Raw genomic sequence first — 19839 nt, 5'->3', positions numbered from 1 at the left:
ATATATTCATACAATTGGTTATTTTTGACTATCAGAATAGCCAGTATATATTCTTCCAAAGTATATTCTTTAAGGTGAAGAATATACTGTCAAGTTTGAAAGTCTTATTTTTGTAAGGTGTAAATTAAGTAGAAAATCAGGTCAATTTTTAAATCTTCATTTTTTAGTATGTGCTGCACAAGCAAGCACATTAATCCTCATTTAAAAGCGAGTATATATTTGACTTTTTCTTTTGAAGGAGGAGTAGTAATTTATGTATGCCTTTTGTACATATTAATAATTTTAATAGAGGAAAGTGAAATTTTACTCTGCAGTCTAAAATATTGGAACATACTTAATCCAGCAAAACTGAGAGCTCTCTACTGAATCACACTGACTTCCCTGCTTGCTGATAGGATGAATTCACAGCACTGTCAAAGACAGAGATTGAGCTTGTGACAGACATTTACTTTCATACGTGATGTGTAGTGGATAAACCAGTTATGGACTATACCATTTCAGTCGGGTGATTGAGTTAGCTTAAAAACTGCACATCTCTAGAGTTCTATTTTGCATTAAAAGTTTTCAAATTTTAGGTACTGTTAAATTTAGTCATATCTGAAAGATACCATTATTTTTTGTATATGGGAAGGGAGAATTATTTGGAAATCTCTACCCAAGGATCTTGTACCCTTTTCCTTTTTGTGTTAGAATTAAAATATAACTGAATCATTACGCTTAACTACTTCCACACTTCTTCACATGCAGCATCTGAAATTATCCAGAGAGGGCAGCCAGTATTATGTGGGATTTTTGATTATCCCCAGTGACATCAAACTGAAAACAGTGGATGTCAAATGTTTTAATAACACAGGGTTTAAAACAGTCCATTCAACATAATTTTGTACTTTGATAACATCTTTTTATGAAAGCGACATGCATTAATTAGATTTTTTTTATTTTAATTAGAATCAGTCAGATTTGTCAGATGAAGAGCTAAATGATGACCTTTTACAGAGTGATAATGAAGATGAAGAAAATTTCAGGTACTTTAATTGATTCAAAATGTTCTTTAATAGGAAATGTTTGTAAGTTATAATTAACAATGGATTGTAATTGAATAATGTACTCTTGTTATACCTTTAACATATGCTCACATTCTTGACAGGTTATGTATATTCTGATGTAGAATCTATATGAGTTACAGTGGAAATAAATCTGCTTCAAATCAGTACAGGCCTTGGATTTTTGACCTTTGAATTCATTTAGTACAGGTCATAAAACCTCAGTACTGTTTTATACTATTCTTTAAAAATTACTTTCTTAAGATAAAGGACAGTGACCTTAGACTCTTACTGTAGGTCTATGTTGGTACCTTTGTTTTTACTTAGAAAATTTTTATTATTACATGTCTGTGTACTAAATTACTATTTTGGGGAGAGAGACTTAGTATAATTATAATACCCTGGAAGGTGGAAATAATTTTTCCATTTTGTGAGGAAAAATTAGCAAAATACAAATATGCTTCTTGGTTATAAATGTAATTAATAAATACATGTCATATGGTCTTGAATCATAAATTTATAAAAGGTTTTATAACAGTAATTTATGGGTAAAAATGTAGGTTTTTTTTTTTTTTTTTTTGGTACCGGGGATTGAACTTGGGTCTTTGCGCTTGCAAGGCAGGCCACCAAACCACTGAGCTAAATCCCAGGCCCAAGATCAAAAAATGTAGTTTTAAATTACTCTGTCAGTTAAATTCATTCCCCTATCCTAATCTTTGACACCATGATTTGATACTTCTAAGTATGGTTGGCCTTGAAGTGTATCCTTTTAGCCTGTGTTTTGAAGTCTGTGGTATATTCAGATTTTTATTAGGATTGGCTACTTAATGTGTGTGAACATATATTTATTTACCCAAGCTTTCATTGCAAGTGTTATCTTGCATCTGTTTGGTATTTAGCTGTTATGATTTAATAAGTGGAATAAGATTTTTTTGAAGTACTAAAATCCTATATTCTTTTAAATTACCAGTAATTTTTTAAAGAAATTTATGACTAGTATGCATTTTAATTATTTGAACCATCAAATTATTTTATACATATTTTTAATATTTTTATTGTCTTACAAACAAGAGTCAAAATTTATGTTATATAGATTGGAAAAGAAACCAAATTTTAAAAAAATTCCATTTGGGATTTTCTGCTAAGGCAATACTCTTGTGTTTAGCATATATTTCTAGCAACAGAGTCCATCCATTCATTCTGTGGATTAGAATAAAATATAAAATGCTTGGTTTCAGCCTGAGATTTCTGCCAGTCAGACCTGGCTACTTACTGGTTGACAGTTCTTTGGTCAGATAATTTTAAGCTGAGAAGTGAAGTGAAGGCCTGTCTTCATTATGAGTCTGGGGCACCAGCTCACTTAGTAAATTGTGTTCTCTGCCATACCTGCTTTTGGCACTGGTTCATTGTTGCACTTAGTGCCTTGTTTTCACTCCTTGTTGGAGTAAAAGTTCACATATCAATAACTGGACTAACATCACCAGTCATAGTTCAAGTCTGTTACAGTGCATTTACAGTAGTACAATATATAGTGATTTGGTGTTGAGCTCCATGTTCAGTGGGTGTATATCTGTATTTTTGTCTTCTTCAGTTCTCAGGATGTCACGATTAGTCTCAATACCACATCTGGTATGGTTACATCGTTTGAACTTTCTGACAACACTAATGACCAATCTGGAGAGCAGGAATCCGAGTATGAACAAGGAGAGGATGAGTTAGCTTACCACAAATCTGACGGTCCGGAATTGTATACTCAGGAATACCCAGAGGAAGGACAGTATGAAGGCCATGATGCAGAGTTGACAGAAGACCAAATAGAATACGGGGAAGAGCCAGAGGAGGAGCAGCTATACAGTGATGAAGTGTTGGACATCGAAATCAATGAACCTTTAGATGAATTTACAGTGAGTGTTTTCTTCTTTGTATGGCCAAAGATAACATGGCTTCCTGTGCACTTGTTTCTAGACTGATTTGAAATCTATTTCCCTCCCTTGGGAAGGAGGGAAATTAGACCTTATTATCACTGTCTGCCAGTTTCTTTATCTGAGCTATGACAAAGTTTATGTTGACAGCTTGTTTGGCCAGAGGTAATGCTCCTTTGTCATTCTGGAAGGCTGCAAAGAATGGTGACCTTGAGGATTGCACCCTAAGGAAGAAAACAGCTTTGTGTGGTGGAGATACACTGTCAATTGTTAGAAGTACTTAATGCAGGGCTTTTATCCTGGCTTTAGACCAGATCTGATAAAGTCCTTCTAAGGTGAAAAGATTATTGACCTGCTAAAGACATCTTTAAGGTGCTAATATTCCACAGTGATTGATGTCCTGTTCATTCATCCTTTTTATAACTGAAAACTGTCTAAACCTGAATAAAGAGATTGGAGGTTAGTTTAGGAAATGTCACACATAATTTGTTATCTGTAATTGGGAAGCAAAGATTTGCTGATTTTTTTGTTTGTTTGTTTGTTTCGGAAAGATGGTTTTGGTCAGTACATTTTTCCCCCCTTTTCTAAAAAGTTGAACCATAAGGAAGGAAAAAGTGCTAGTACAAGATTGTTCATGTGTTGTAATGATGCATCATTGAAAGGGATGTTTTTTAAAATAAGCACTTACTGGCCTTCCTGCTGGAAGGCTTGATCTCAGCTGTTGTGAAGAGCATTAGAGCTTTCAGAGCAACGGGGTCTGGAGAGGCAGAGGAGAAACAGGACTGTGCAGTGTCACAGCCAAAGAGCCTATTTGATGCAGGAATAGCTCCCTATCTCTTTATGGCTTCATTCAGAGTGTGTGTCCATTCAGGAAAAACATTCAGAAATTGCTGAATGTTGATTGTGCATGTATGTACACACACACACACACACACACACACACACACGCAATATTTAAAAGGATTATGTGGAACCTTAAGATACTTAATTCTAGTCATGATTGTGCTTAGGTGTCTCAGTAGTTAAAAGATTTGATTCTTTCTGAATACTTGATCTTCAGTTGATAGAGTAATGAAAAGATGTTGTAGTTTGGTAAGTAGAGTCCTATAAAGGCCTTGTGGAACTCGTTATCTCCAGAGCCCAATAATGACATGTTTTGGTAATAAATTTTTCACTAGGTGGACAAGTGTCTTGATATGTTTGCATACTTTATTAAAGTGATACATTATATTTAAAATGCTCTTTAAAGATTAAATCAGGATCTTCGAAAACTGTGCCAAGCTATTTCCTAGAGTATCATTTCTCCAATGCATCAGTGAAATAACATAAGTTAATCATCTTTGAGTCAATTTAGGGGTGTGGCATATCTTTACTAATGTCCAAGCACTGGCATACAAATATTTCTAAGCCATAAGAAACCTGAATCCTGGGTCTGTCCCTTGAAGTTTGGCTGTAGTGGACAGACCCAGTGTGGGAAATCATGGTAGTGTATATTGCCACATAGGAGCACCTCATGTTACATTCTGGCGGTGTTGTGGAGAATTTCTAGTCAGTGAGGAGTTCCTTAAGCTGTATTCTGTCACACTTGTAGTTACATAAAGTGGAATAAAACACATCATATCATTGAGCACCTGGTGGTCTAAGGTCTAGCTTGTGAAAGAAATAAATGTGACAGGTTAAAAATACTCATAGGAGTCTGCCACATTAAAAAGAATTAGTTTTTTTTTTCAGAATTTAAAAAAAAAAAATCCCAGGTAAAAGTTTACATAGAAATTCTGAAAGTGTCCTGATTGATTTTTCACAAAGGCAAGGAGAATCCATAGAGTGCTGTTCTGTGAGCGCTGTCAGTTGACCTTAGCATTCTTAGACTTGCAGCCTTAGGCACCCTATTCTTTCTCTCAGTTATCCCAGTGGGAGGTCAGAAATGACCACTGAAGAGGGAAGAGATAGAATTAAATGGAATAGTGCACTGCTGCTTGGCAATGGCCCCTCACTGACTTCTTAGGCTGCCACTCACATTATTTATTCATTCATCATTGGACTAATGAATACATGAGGAGATTGTGTCTTCATGTACTCCAGCAGTATGCAGTTTATTAAATGTCTTATTTAACTGATTCCTTGCCCTACTTAGGATTTATTAACCTGAACTTCAAAGTCAGAATTAAACTGAAATGTGGCCACATGCATATGTTCTCTCTTTGGGAGGCTTCACCTGTAGGGTCACGTGGAGGACTTGCATCTATAACTAGCCCTAGAATGTAAAACTACAGAATTAGCAGTGGAAAGGGGCATGGCCACCTGTGGAGCATAGCAGTGAAACCCTGGCAGAGCTGGCAGCACTGCTCTGGCCTGCTTTCCTGTCATATTCCAAAGTAACAGATACTAAATCTGAGTTTTACAGGTGCTACTCTTGAGAGTAAACTACAGTTTTATTTAAAAATATATCCTCTTCTAATAGTAATTATAAGATTGTATATTGTTTAATCTGTAAATATTAGAAGATTCTTTGTTGGTGACATTTTTAGGTGCAATCACTATATTTAGGCCTATAAAATTAACAGAGTTCATAAAACACTTTTATAAAAACGCATTCAGATTGACTTTATGTAAAGGATAACAAACAGATTGCATTTTCTGGTGAGAGCGCAGTGGTGTAGACTGTCCCCCAGTGCATATTTGCTGATGTTTTGATTAGCATCTCTGGCTGCCTTTGGAATCTGACTGTTCTGCTGCTGCTAGTGAATCAAGGGTTGTGGAATTGTTTTTTTTCATGGAATGCTAACATTTCAGCACAGTAGTGGGCAGTATGCTCTCATCATCTCTAGGCAAGGCAGTTGTGGAAACAAAGGTGGTTTGTCCAGTTGCTTTTGTGAGTGCCTAGGTAGACTGTCATATACTATGTGGTAGACTGTTAGCTCTGTTGGTTGCACACTCTTCTGGGATTGTAACTGCTTAACTGCTCATTTTTGCTACATGGCTGAGAATGCTGGGGTGCCTGCCTGCACTGAGTGGAATCATGTCTTCTTGTTGCTCACTGAGAAAGCAGAAAGCAGCCTGCTTTTTTTGGCAGACTCTCCAGCCAGCTTTTCTGCTTGCTTCCATGAGCGTAGAAGGGATGCCTGCTGCTGGTATGACCCTTAAGTTTCACGCAGAACCTGTCACTAAAGGGAGGTGCCTGATATACAAAGTGTGATTTGTAAGAAGCACCTATAGAATTGAACTGTAGTTGTGTTGTTTCTGTTGCCTTAAAACTGGTGAGAAATGGGCGTGATTTTTCTCCCCCGCCCACTGTTGCTCCTCTGAGAACAAACATGCTTTCTTCAGGTTGCTTTTCCTGGGGTTGATTTGAAGGAGAGCTACTTTTAACAGGATGTCGGGTCTGAAGCAGAACCCAGGCAATGAGGCACTAACCTTAGCATGTTGTGCTTAGTTCCTATTTATGTGTAGAGGAGGTACTTAGTGCTTTGCGCTCAGTCTAGTAGTTGCCATAGTAAAATTTGCTAAAATTAATGAGCCATAAAGATGAAAAGTGTTTAAAGAACAAACACCAAAAGCTGTATGAGAAAAACTTGTTTTCTCTTTAATGGTCGTTAGGATGAAGAATACTTGCAGGCTTATGGTGGGCAACAAGGGCTGCAAGAGCAGGAAGACTGTGTTGCTGAAGATGGATTAGATGAGATTACTGGTTCCTATGTTGCTCCTGAGACCGAAGAGGTATTTGTTCAACTTTTAAAGAGTAAAAAAAAAAGTTTACTGGTCTCCCCCCACCAGTTTTAAAATTAGCATCTTTTTAGCATTAGTGAAAAATTGAGACATCTCTTTGAATGATGAGTGTAGTACAAAAAAAAAAAAAATCAACTTTCTAAACTCCTAGCAAAGTGAGTTCTGCTGTGCTGGTTTCCAGGTATTGTGTGCTTTTTTTTTGAGTGTTAAATGATTTTGGGTGTTATCTCAAAAATGCTTTTAATTAGTTCATATTCATTAATTTGATTTCATACCCTGCTACATTGCTGAATTAATTTACCATTACCCCACCACACCAGGGATCAAATTCAGAACCTGGCACTTGTGAGACGGCACCACCGAGCTAAGTCCTGGCCCAGTATTCGTTACTTTGGATTGTTACTCAAAATATCTCAGGGTTCCTATGTGTAGATGCTGTTTTAGGTGTTGAGGAAACAAGGTGGGGCTTGATTTCTCAATTCAAGAGACTTGCAAAGATGCTTGCAAATTCCTGTGCTGCGGCCTGGGATTTAGCTTAGTGGTTCTTCTTCTGAAACACAAGAACTGGAGTTTGATCCCCGGTACCAGAAAAAAAATTTTTTTGTGGTGCAGAAGAAAAAGTGACAGCTCCCAGGAAAGTCTCAGACACTGAAGAGCTCCCTAGGGGCCTGTGGGGAGGGCCAGTCCCCAGGCTGTGTAGAAGAGGTGGTCCATATATCTGGATGGACAGACCTGGGCGTGCTTAGAGTGTGTTGTTGTCACCCAGAGCTGGCAGAGTGGCTGAGCTGTGTGGGCCACAAAACCATTCCCTAGTCTGGGGACTTATTTTCTTAAACATTTTTTTTAGTGTTTTTTTTTTCCCTCAGTAATTTTCCTTAATTGTTTTCCTTTTTTTTTTTTGAAAGATAATAAAAAGTGATGTTTACTGGATTATTTACTTCAGATGTAATAGCAAGGCTTTAGAAATTCAGCCCATAAAGCATTTTGTTCACTTGTCCTTTTTCCTAGACCACATGGTCTTGCATGTTGTATCCACAACAGGAACATTTCCTGAACATACCTTTTCTCCAATCCTGTAAACTAAATTTGATTTTTTTTTTGGTGTGTGTGTGTGTGTGTGTGTGTGTGTGTGTGTGTGTGTTCTGTCTGTCTCTGTCCCTATTTGAAGTACTTCGAAGTGTAAAGAAAAGAGGTAGTGTAGGGACTCTTCACCCAGATCTCCCAATTGTAGGAAAATGTATCTAGGTGAGGGAACCAAATGAAAGCTAAAGAAGATGTTAAAAGCTCAAGATCAGAGACCAGGTGAGTGTGATTCCTCATCAGATTCTGTAGCAGTCTCCCTAGTTCAGAGCTCAGTCAAACCTGTAAAGGTACAGATTGATGCAAATATACCTGAGAAGGAAATCTGAGAAGCAGTTAAAGGAGAAGGCTGCCAAAGAGACTATCTCCAGTGGTAAATAGTTAAAAGTGAAACGTAGGAATTCATTGTCCATTAATATCACTTTTCTTAGGTTATGGTATTTTAAAGTTGAAAAATTAATTTCATCAATTCAGAATTTTGTCCTGTTGGCAAATATCAAAGTTATGTAGTCTCATTCAGTGGGGAAGCATGTTGGAAAAATTCTCAGGAGACACTTTTCCATGGATTCTTTAGGTTTCTGCATGTTTAATCTGCCAATGCCTGCTTGTCTTTTGTTGTGGAATCTCTATCAAGGATATTTATGTAGCTGGTGGTTTCTAGCAACTTGACTCATTTTTCTATGGGGCCAGGACAGTTGTGCTCTCTTCTCTTTGTGACAGATCTGGGTTTCCTGAGCCCAGAGTTCCTCCTGGAGCATAGCTCCCTCTGGGCAAGCTCACATGGCCCAGTGAGAATGGGGCCCCAGGTCCTTGGCAAGAATGCAGCTGGCATTGTTAGTAACTGTCCCAGTCTGACCAGGGACATGGCTGGCTGACTTCTTAGCTTGCAAAAAACAAAGATGATGAGACCCTTTACTCACCTTGATGATGCCCTTTGACTTGCCAATTCCATTTTAATGAATTTATTCAAAGGAATTGTTCTAGATGGTTTCAAAGATATATGCACCAGGTGTTTAGTTACAGCCTTGAAGATAAATGGAACCAAACATAACTTTTTATAAAGGATAAATACATCCTGATAACCTTACAGTAGAATACAGTATACCTCTGATAACCTTAGGTCTCTAACACAGAAAGATGCTTATAATAAGTTAAGTAAAAAAAGCAAGATAATATAATTTCTCATCTCCACCCAACAAATTAAATGTGTGTGTGTAAATCTCAAAAAAAAAGGTCTGGATAAAGAGGATAGTAGCAACTGTGATTGAATTAGTTTATATATTCCAGTACTTTCTGACTTTAAAAAAATGTTTTGCTATTAAAAAATAACTTACAGGGGGCCAGAGATGTAGCTCATGGTGCAGTGCCTGTCTGGCAAGTGCAAGTGTTACGAGTTTGATTCCTGGTACAAAAATAAATAAATAAACCTTATAGAAGTAAAGGCATATTTTTTTCTTCTGAAATATGAAGAGAAGGACATAAAAGGTGGCTAAAATTTTGACACTTTGATTTTGTTTTGTTTTGTTTTTTGAGACAGGATCTCACTGTGTAGTTGAGACTGACCTGGAACTCACTATGTAGGCCAGGCTGGTCTCGAACTCATAGCGATCCTCCTGCCTCAGCCTCCTGAGTGCTGGGATTAAAGGCATGAGCCACCACACCCGGCTGACACTTTGATTTTGAAGGCAAAGAATTAGAGGCCCCATAGGTTGAACTTTTGTGATTTCTTCTTCTTGTTAACTTTCTCACCTGGAAATTTTGTTGTTTTTCTTTTACACTGTTTACCCTATAATTTAATTCTAAATTCAGTAATTAAGATATTTTTTAGAAGTTATTTACTTTTATCTTTTTCCTTGATTGATTTGTCTTATGTTGCTTATAAAGAGAGTTGACTATTCTGTAGCGCTTTTTGCTCGTATGTGTGTGTATTTGTGTGTGTGTGTGTGTGTGTGTGTGTGTGTGTGTGTGTGTGTATGTGTGTATGTGGTGCTGGGGAATGGAACCCAGGGTTTCAGGTATTCTAGGCCAGCACTGAAATCACAGAGTTTCTTCCCCAGCCACTCATAGGACATTATGGTTCTTTTTTTTTTTTTGTGGTACTCGGGATCAAACTCAGAACCTTGTGCTTAGAGGGTGTTGCTGCTCTGCTGCCATTCAGAGCTGTGAAGCAGGCAGCAGCACCACTGAGCTAAATCCCCAGTCCAGGACTTTACTTGTTCTTATTTGGAGGCAGATGTGTTGGCTTTTTCCCTTAGCAACATATATTTTAATCTATTTTCTTAAATTCACTGAATATTAATCAGCTAAAAAGATTATTACTGAGGACTTTCAGTGTTGAGAAGTAGGAGTTGCTTTCTACAGTATTTCAGTAACAGTATTTCTACAGTATTTGTAGGCTTTGGTTTGGGTGGTCCCTCAGTGTGGAGGAGATGTCACATATAACTACTTTGGTGTTACTCCATTTATTTGACACATTTTCTTAAATGCCTGCTGTTGAGGAACATCTGGTTCCCATGTGGCAGTGTGCCCTACTCTGTCTGGCCTAGGACAGAGGGAGAAAACACTTTAGAGTTTCCACATGACTCTGGTCTAGGAGCTGAGGTCCATATGAGAAACTGAATCCCAGAACTTATTTCATCACCCAACCCTGGGGTTGGGGGTGTTGAATGCTGGGCCTTATGTTTGTTAGGCAAGCTCACTATAGCACTAAGATATATTCCCAAACCTTTTTATGTTGAGACAAGGTTGTGCCAAGTTGCCCAGGCTGTCCTGGAACTTGTGATTCTCCCCTTGTATAGCTGGGATTACAGGCATGTGGCATCAAGTGGCTCCTTTTATTTAATATTCTTGCTTGATTAATACAACAAAATCACTGTACACAAGACAAGTTAGAGCAAATTGTAAAGATAATCCTTTCTAATTATGTAGCCACATTCATGTCAGTTTTGCTGTTTTCTGACATAGTTTAAAAGCTTTGCCCAAAGAGTTTTGGCATAAATAGAAGAAATGAAAGAGGTTTGAAAGTAATATTTGTACCATTTTAAATGCTTTTAACATTGTGGGAATCTTCAGGGTACATTCAGGGATAGATTATTTGGGTCTCAAGAGTGACAGTAAATTTTGGGGCATGCAGGCATACATCCATGCATACTTCCTTTCAGCTGAAGAGGAAGAGTCCTGGTTCCTTCTTTTTCCTCATTCCTGACCTTTCAGAGACAAGCACAGTTCTTCTCCAGCTCTGCATTGGCCTTTCCGATTCCAAATTTCATTTAATCATAGAATGTCCTCTTGTGTCTCTCTGCTTTTGCTCAATATACTTTTGAGATTCATTCATGTAGTTGTATATGTATATTGATAGTTTATTCAATTTTATCTATTCAGTTTTTCTGGTGTTAAATATTTGGGTTGTTTGCAGTATTTTTATTATTATGCTTTAAGAGACTATAAAGTTTATGTTACTCATCTTTTTGTAGATGTAATTTTGTTTCTCTGGAAATTAGTGATGGAATTGCTAAGACAAGAAGCAGTATGTTTAATTTTAAGAGAAATTGCCAGATGGTTTTTCAGTACCAGCACTATTTTATATACTCCCCCAGTAATGTAGGAGAGTCCCTTTTGTTCTCCATCATTTGATCATGTCAGTTTGTTTATTTAATTCTTGGAATGAGTGCCTTAGAGTGTTTTAGGTTGCGTTGCTCTGATGACTAGTGGTGTTGACCAGGTCTGTGTATGCGCTATGGTTAAAAAATACGCTAAGTGTTTAAATAAAAATTTATTACAGTAAAAGACCCCTCATTCCCATCATTTTTTTTAATCTTTTTTTTTTTTCAGCTTTAATTGAGTTTATTGGTACATTTTAGGGATACAGTACAGTTACATTCATTGTTGGGATCTTGTACCTCTACATGACAAGTCTTGATTCTCATTTTTTCCCCTTACCTCTGCCCTCCCTTCACCCCCTCCTCCCCTCCCCATCTACAAACACTTTATTTTCATCTTTTCATTCTCTCACATTTTTTTCTTTTCCTTTTTTACTCTTCCCTTACCCATCCCACCTTCCCTACACCTTTTGCCACTTTCTGAAGCAGCTCTGGAAGTCTCCTTTTCCAAGTGTCTTTAGTTGCACTATTTTGGCTGCCTCAATGTCCTAAATCGATTCAAAACGTTTACCCTTTGTGGTCACTTTAACTTTGGGGAAGAACCAGAAGACACATGGTACTGTGGTAGATCCAGTGAATATGGTATATGAGGACGCACCATGTTTATTAATAAGGTACATGAAAACACACCATGTTTTTACATACCATGTTTATTGGGTGGAAGTAGCTATACTGGAAGCAATGTGTGACACGGAGTGTTGTCATGATGGAGGGTAAAAGTATTTGACCATTTCTCAGGCTGTTTTCTATACACATTTCTTAAATGCTCTAATAATAAGCCCCTTTCTTTGAAGTTTTACTACTATTTGTTTTGTAGAATTTCCTTCCCATTGGATTGCTTTATAGTGCTTGTGTTAAATGAATTTAGATGTCAGTCTCTTTTTAGGATGTCTTTTCTGGTTGGTTTATTTTTATATCCTTACTGCATTACTACTCAGCTTTAGTGTAACATGATTAGTGTAACATGCAGTATTTTGGATATTCTTGGTTCATTGAATTTCCACAAAATTTCCATAAATTCTGGATTGTATTTGTCTATATCTAAAAATCTGATTGGAGTGTGTATACTTGGAAAGAATTTTTGCCTTTAAAAAAAAACTGGTTGGAGTTTTGATGTAGAAGGAATTGTATCTTTAGATCAAATTGAGGAGAAATAACCTCTGTCTGTTAATAAAGGCCGTTTTGATTCTTCATTTGTAATCTAATAATTATAAACCTTCTCTTCTTCCTTCCTACCTTTCTTGTTTGTTTGTTTGTTTGTTTGGTACTGCTGAGAATTGAAATCAGGACCTCGTGCTTGCCAGGCAGACACTGCACTGCTGAGCTACATCCCCAGCCCCTCCCACCTTTTTGACTTCCTGTGCAAGTACTATGTACCAGAAAGTGTTCTTGCTTTGTTTTTGATTTTGGTACTGCAGATCGAACTCAGGTCCTTGGGCTTGTGAGGCAGGCAGCAGAACCACTTGCCTTGTTTTTGATGTCGGTGAGGGGAAGATGTTCAGTAAAAATTTCATATTAAGTATGCTACCTGGAAGTTTTATAATCAACTTGAAGAAATTCTTTTCTGTCTCAAGTTTGCTGAGATTTTAAAAAAATGAATGTTAAATTTTGTCATTGCCTTTTCCATATCTATTAAAATAATCGTATTTTTAATCCCTTAGTAGTATGAGTTAAATTAACTTTTTGACAACTATAATCCAGACTATTTCCATTTTGCCAGTTTTTCCACTGATGTCCTTTCTCCTTTTGTTTTGGGATCCAATCCAGGGCAACACGTCTTTGTCAAGTCTCTCCTTTGTCCTCTGTTCTATTTATCAGTTTTTCTTTTTAGTTCATGACTTTGAAAGTATCTTGCAGAATACCTACCTGCCAGTCAGGGTTTTTGTCACAGTGGACTAAAGCTAGGGCTTTTGGAAAGAATGTTCCAGAGAGCTGAAGTACCCTTCTCTTGTGATCCTACCATTGGACTCATGTTATCCATGTTGCATATTGGAGATCTTCATCATGTAGTTGTTACTCTTTCCCTTTCCTTTTTTTGTTCTTGTTTTTGTTCTTTGGAAACAAGTTTCTAAGTATAGGTTTGCCCTCCAGGAGGGTGAGGGAAGGGATTTAGCTCCACCTTCTGGAGAAGGAGGAGTATCTATCTACATGTATTTGGCTCAGGGTAAGATTTGTTAAACTGAGTTTTGAATGGTAAGTCGGCCTTGTTTCTCTAGATAAACTGTACTTGGTTGTGATGTATTACCTTTTTTAATATTTTGCTGGATTCTGTATGCTTTTCCAAAGGAGTTTTGTGTATGTATGAAGGATATAGATCTGTAATGTTTTTCTTTTAAATTTTAAATAATTTTGATTGTCTTAATATAGTTAGATACTACTTTGATTTATATCTGGCATTGTACTAATGAATCATTCTCTTCTTAGTCTATAAATAAGCATTAAAAACATGGAAGCAGCATCTCTCCCGATTTTGGTTTTGTTTTTCTACTTTAGAGATTCACCCCTTGTTTCTGTTTAGATTCAGGAGTTGAATATTGAGTCTTCTTTTAACACATTAAACTCTTATGTTCAATTTGGAATTCAGTGGAGAATTTTAAAATATCAGTCTGTGTCTTGCTTCCCTTTAGAACTTCTAATTCTTTAGAAATACATCTATGGGAAGGCTTAGGTATACTTACACTTAAGTACTTTTATAATGATTTTTATATGCACTCTTTATTGAGAACTAAAAGTCATCCAGGTTTTCAAAATAAATCAGTGGCTAAAAATGAAACTTTTGAATACCTTTGACAATATTTATAATAAAATACAAGTTTAGAAACCTACTTTCTTTGAGTAGGTACCCTTTATTAACTAAATCTTTCTGGTTTTCAGAATAAATCAGCTAAAAAAATTAAAGCTTTGCATATAGTTGGTGGTATCTATTGTAAAGAATACATTTGTCAAAAATTGATTTTTGAAAGGAAAGTTTATTACAGTAAATAGGGACTAAAATCAGGAGATCCTACACCAAGCTGGGAAAAGCCAAGTTTATCACATCTGTGTATGAATGGGCTGACGTGGGAGAGAGAGATAGCAGCAGCTAATTGGGAGAGATTTCATCTGTGAGTAGATGGGCTAAGACCAGGGGAGTGGGGGAGAGAGGTATTAACAACTAATTGGGAAAGGAATTAGGCTTATATAAGTATTGAAGGGGCTAAGGAGTCTGGGGTGAAATGTTTGAGTTGGATGTCCAAGGACAGTCTGCACATGTAAGTAGACAGTTACTGACTTCTCAGTGCCAGGGAGGTGGAGATTGTAGAGTCATTTTGAGTCCATTTGCCCTATTTACTGAGATGTTGCTGCTGTTTGCTAAAAGCTTGTTGGTTTAGGCCAGGCCTGACAATATCCATAGTAGAATCAGAGTTTAAATACATATTGAAATTCTCATACAGTATAATCAGAATAATTTGATTTTAATGTAATTTACTACTACTCATCAGCATAATTTTACTTGCGAATAGAATTTTGCTTGTAAATTTATGTAGAGGTTAATAATTTGGTAGATAGATTACTTAATTCTATAAGCCATATGGTCAAGGGTAAGTCTTGTTCTTAGACCAAAGGTTAGTAACCCTAAGTACAGGAGTCTTAGTGAGTATTGTCAGGTGCTGTCAGCTGTGCTTGGGCCCTGGAGTCAGTTCAGGGCTGGCCGAACTCTTGATACCTAGTTCAGGGCTTACCTGGGCCACAGGTTTGCATTGTAGGTCAGTGCTACCACTCCAAAAACTACTCTTGGGTTGTCCTTTTGTAGTTATGCCCCCTATACATTCTTGACCACTGGACACCAGTACAGTTTTGTCTCTTGGTAGATGTCACATTTGGAATCACTGCAGTATGTAATTTTGTTGGGGTACTTGTATGATTTCAGTCCATTTGTATCCAGAGTTCACACCTTTTAATTGCCCAATAGCACTTCCTGTTTGGATATAACACAGTGCATCCATCCACACTCATTGGAGGCCATGTGTCTCCAGTTTTGGTGATCTTGAAAACAGCTGTAAGCATTTCCTTGCAGGCTTTTACTTGAATACAAAGGAATCATTTCCCTGGTGTAAATAACTCAAAGTGGGATTGCTGGATCACGTCTGTATTTTTTTTTTTTCTAGTGGGCTATAGTATTTGTTTCAAAGAAACAGTTTTCAGATCATCTTGTCCTCTTTAGATTTCTTAGAGATTTGGGTGGAGAATAAACTACATACATTTCAGTACTGTTAGGTTTACATTGAATTTGTTTGAAAAGGCAGCTGTAATTGTAATAGTTGAATTTAAAATGCTGTAGTCAGTCTTTGCCTGTGTGGTGATGATTTCTTCTGTGACTTTACTATTCAGTGGTCTATGGAATCTGGTGTAGGCTTCCCTTGGGAGCTTGTGAGAAATGCAGACTCTCAGGCCTCACCCAGTCCCTGCTCAGTCAGAATCCTCTTTGAGCAGGGTTTTCAGTGATTGACATACATGCTGATGTGAGCACTGCTGGGCACTGGAGAGAGATACTTCATGAGGGCCTGGCCGGCCCCTCCAGCTTCTCTCAGATCTTTCACTCTAATTTCATAGACTCAGAAATATTGCAATAATAGAAGCAAACTAGTAATAATGGCAGTAATAATGGTATCAAATTCTGAGATTTTGCTGCTTTAGAATGCTTCAGTATCTGAACATCAGAATATTGAAAGTGGTATTGCAGTCATTAGGCTGAAAATGAAGATCTAGTTGCAGTTATCCTTTTGTTTTCAGGCACAGAAGTTCCTGAAGATTTTTTTTTTAAATGTGGAAAATGTTGAGGATGGGAAGAATACAAAATGATAGTGTCATGTTTTTTTCCCCCCCGTGTGAGTTTTCTGATACAGCAGTTTAATTATACTTAAAGAAAATTTAAAAATTATTAATCATGAGAATAAAGGGGCAAATTCTTTTTTTATAAAATTGCTAAGTAGTGTTTAAATGAACCACACACTCAGTAGGCACCTATCTTCCACCTAAGAGTGATTGCTGAGCCTGACCTTTGGAGAAAGGAGGTGATAACTCGGCAGTAAGAATTGTCTGTGAGGAAGCTGCTTTGGTTTGGGGCGAGGCTAGAATAAATTTTTTGGGGGAGGTACAAATATAATAAACAGAATAAAAGTTGGCCTTTGTGTGGTGTGGCTGAAGAAAAAAGTAGTTTTGGTTTTTAATTAGGCTTAACCCTAGGGATTAGACAGTGGATGAAGCTGGAAGGAGTGAGGAGGAAGAAGATCAAAGTACATAGGTCTGGAGTCAGGACTTGTGAGCCCTCGTGGTTGGCAGGAGTGTGATGTCATCTAATCGAAGTTACAAGGAAGGGTATGTAAAATTCATAGAACTCTTGTGTTTAACTTAGACAGAATATATAATTTTTTTTTTTTTTTGAGTCAGGGTCTCACTATGTATTTCAGACTGCCCTGGAACTCACTATGTAGCCCAGGTTGGTCTCCAACTCACAGCGATCTTCCTTCCTCAGCCTCCTGAGTGCTGGGATTATAGGCGTGTGCCACCATGCCTGGCCGGAATATATAAGTTTTAACTTTGAAATTATGTTCAGTTTAAGTTACATTGATTTTTGTTTGCTGTGATCTGGATTAGAGGTGAGGATAGGTCTCGCAGAAGTATTTGCAGTTATGTTTGTCCTCTCAGATGTGTAAGTAGAAACCATATGTAGGACACTGAATATTAACTAAAAGCAGAAATTTGAGCTTTTTCCAATATTAAGTTAATTTTTAACACTTGAAATTATTTTTTCTTTGGGTCAGTTCAGTGTTTCTTGGGGCTTTATGTGAGGAAATTTTGAAGTATCTTCACATCTTAGATATAACCTAATGTATTTTGGTGTTCATTCTCCCTCTTTGTTTGGTTTCTGTGTCTGCCACGTAGGGAGGTATGGAAACTTTGGAGCTCCAGAAGGATGTAAAAGAAGAATCAGATGAAGAAGATGACGAGGATGAAGAATCTGGACGATTACGTTTCAAAACTGAAAGGAAAGAAGGAACAATTATTAGGCTCTCCGATGTAACTAGAGAGAGAAGGAACATTCCAGAAACTTTGGGTAACTTCTTTTTCCTGTCTTACCCTTCCTCATGCTCATTTTAAATTCTTTTATAGTTTAAATTAATCACACAAAGAAGGAAGGCTACCTGTAGGTGATTGTGGCTGTCATCTAGAGGATGGATGGTCTGTGTGAGGTCATTGCTTAGTTGTGGTGTGAAGGCCCTTCAGTCTGGATGAACAATTTGAATGAGGCCTGTGCTGTTGCTTGTTTTTTTGTTTTTTTGGTACCGGGGATCAAACTCAGGACCTTGAGCTTGTGAGGCAGACGGCAGCACCACTAAGCTAAATCCCAGGTCCTCTTGCTTGTTTTTAACAGTTTTCATTTGGCACCTGTGGTCTAGAGCTGCTCTCCTGTGAAATCTGCTTTCCTGGCTACTCCTGGGTGGAGTAGGGGTGGGGTATGGGAATGCTAGACAGGGCCCTTTGGACCTTCCCAAGAGGGTTGCCAGGAGTAATTCTAGACCAAATTGGATTTACCATACCTTCAGCATCTTCATAGCTACCTTTTTTTGGTTATCTGCTTCTGTTTGCCTTCCTTATGTTAAGTGAGGGACTTAGTATATAGAAATGATGAACTGTCACTCTGAGCACACTCTGCTTTGGGGTGATGTGCTGCATAGGGTTGCCGACTAACAGCAGGGACCTCATGGCTCTCCTGCAGTAAGTTCCAGTGTCCCTTCCCATCAGGTAGTGCTTCTCAAGTTTGTCTGAGTGTCAGAATCACCTGAAGGAGGCTGGGGTCAGTGGTAGGAGCACCTGCCTGCAATCACCTCAAGGAGTTTGTTAAACAAGTTTTTCAGCCCACTTCCCAGCCATCTTGAGAGCTAAGCTTTGTGCCAACTCAGGTGCTGCTGTTTGGACCTGAAGTCTGAATATGCAGAACCACAGGAAAGGATGATGCTGACAGGACATGGGCTTGTGCCTGCCCTTTGGTCACAGTCTAGGTCAGTGGTGGTGAACCTATGGCACATTATTTATTTTTCTTTTAAGGCAAAAGATACTAATGGGTGAATTTTTTTTTTCTAAACTAAAACCAGAGTGATATTCAAATTTAATTGCTGTGTTGACACTTTGTGATAAGTAAGTGGATTTTGGGTTGCAGTTGGAACACTTGTCTAAAAAGTTTGCCGTCATTAGCCTAGGTAAAAATCATTATCAAGCCACTATTACTGTCTTTATTTTAGGAAACATTTTTATAGTTGCTTTTAACCCAAAACATGAACATGTGTCTTTGAGAGGCAGAGATAAATTCTCCAACAGACATGAAGCTCCCCAGGCACAGAAGTTGGCAGCAATAAGCTGGTCTTCCATGTTATGTTACTGATCAGGTTTTATAGAGTCTGCTATACTCTCAGCCTTCTCCATCTCCTCTGTCTAGTTGCCTTCTTCTCCACCTTTGGCCAAGATTTCCCTATACTGTCTCAGGTTATGGTATAAAATTGCCAGTTGGTCTGAACCAGATTTCATAGAGACAGTGTAATATTTCTTAGAAACTTGCAGTGTTTCTAAGAAAGTGGACTTGAATTTTGCCCTGGGAAAAGAAGGTGAGGTTAGAAGAAACAAAGATACTTGAAGAGGAATTGGCCACATAGCAGAAGAAACTTAGTGGAGCAAAGACCTCGTGATTCTGGGTTTTGAAAGTCTCTTTGCCAGGTTGAACACTGAGGGCACTGGGCAACATTTCTTGGTTGTGGCCCTCATTGTCTGGCCTAGGGCATTGATTGCGTACATTGGAAACCTGAAGTGTAAGAGCATAAACCCTGAGTGCTCCCACAGTTGGGAGGTTGGCAGCCAGCAGTATGAATGGGTACCTCTCCCCTGCAGCCAGGTGGCTGCTGGCCATGGTGGACTTTCTGGGTCACCTGCCTCCGGTGTCACCTCCCCACCCTCATTGCCTCTCTGCCTGCACCTACCTTTTTCTTAGTTCTATTCCTAGCCAAGCACGAATAGTATCCTCATTTTGAGATGTCAGCTGACCCACATCTGTAGGCTTTGTGTGTTTCATCTCTGCAGGACGTTTGAATCATTTCTTTCTTTTCAGAATCATTTATCCTTTTATTCAAAGGACACACACATACACCCCTACACTTACGCCTACACCTTGTCCAGTCGCCCAGCAGCTTTATAGTGACTACCCTGTGACAGGGCTGCAAAGGTTGGTTCATTATGAGCAAATCACTCCCCTTGGTATATGAGGGAAGAGATCTGGGGTCCTTTGAAGCAGTTTGACCATAAGCCTAAGAGCTATGATTATTTGCCATTCTTTGAAACCTTAAAGAGGGACTTAAATACTTTTTCATAGAATGTGGT

The 19839-nt window shown here is 38.1% G+C and overlaps 1 protein-coding gene across 1 annotated transcript in view; it reads left to right on the top strand.

The window, feature by feature from the left end:
- The window catches only part of Rbm33 (RNA binding motif protein 33), a 99365-nt gene that overhangs the window by 20816 nt on the left and 58710 nt on the right, over nucleotides 1–19839 (top strand). Inside the window, exons 6-9 of the mRNA XM_033763958.1 lie at nucleotides 949–1025; nucleotides 2635–2947; nucleotides 6563–6682; nucleotides 17356–17527. Of these exons, the coding sequence (XP_033619849.1) occupies nucleotides 949–1025; nucleotides 2635–2947; nucleotides 6563–6682; nucleotides 17356–17527 (682 nt within the window). The remainder of the gene's footprint in view (nucleotides 1–948; nucleotides 1026–2634; nucleotides 2948–6562; nucleotides 6683–17355; nucleotides 17528–19839) is intronic.

The sequence above is a fragment of the Fukomys damarensis genome, unplaced genomic scaffold (assembly GCF_012274545.1).
Source record: "Fukomys damarensis isolate Sample0158 unplaced genomic scaffold, DMR_v1.0_HiC HiC_scaffold_16, whole genome shotgun sequence".
In the NCBI taxonomy this organism is placed as follows: domain Eukaryota; kingdom Metazoa; phylum Chordata; class Mammalia; order Rodentia; family Bathyergidae; genus Fukomys; species Fukomys damarensis.
The sequence above is the reverse complement of the archived record's forward strand: the minus strand, read 5'-3'. Positions and strand labels throughout refer to the sequence as shown.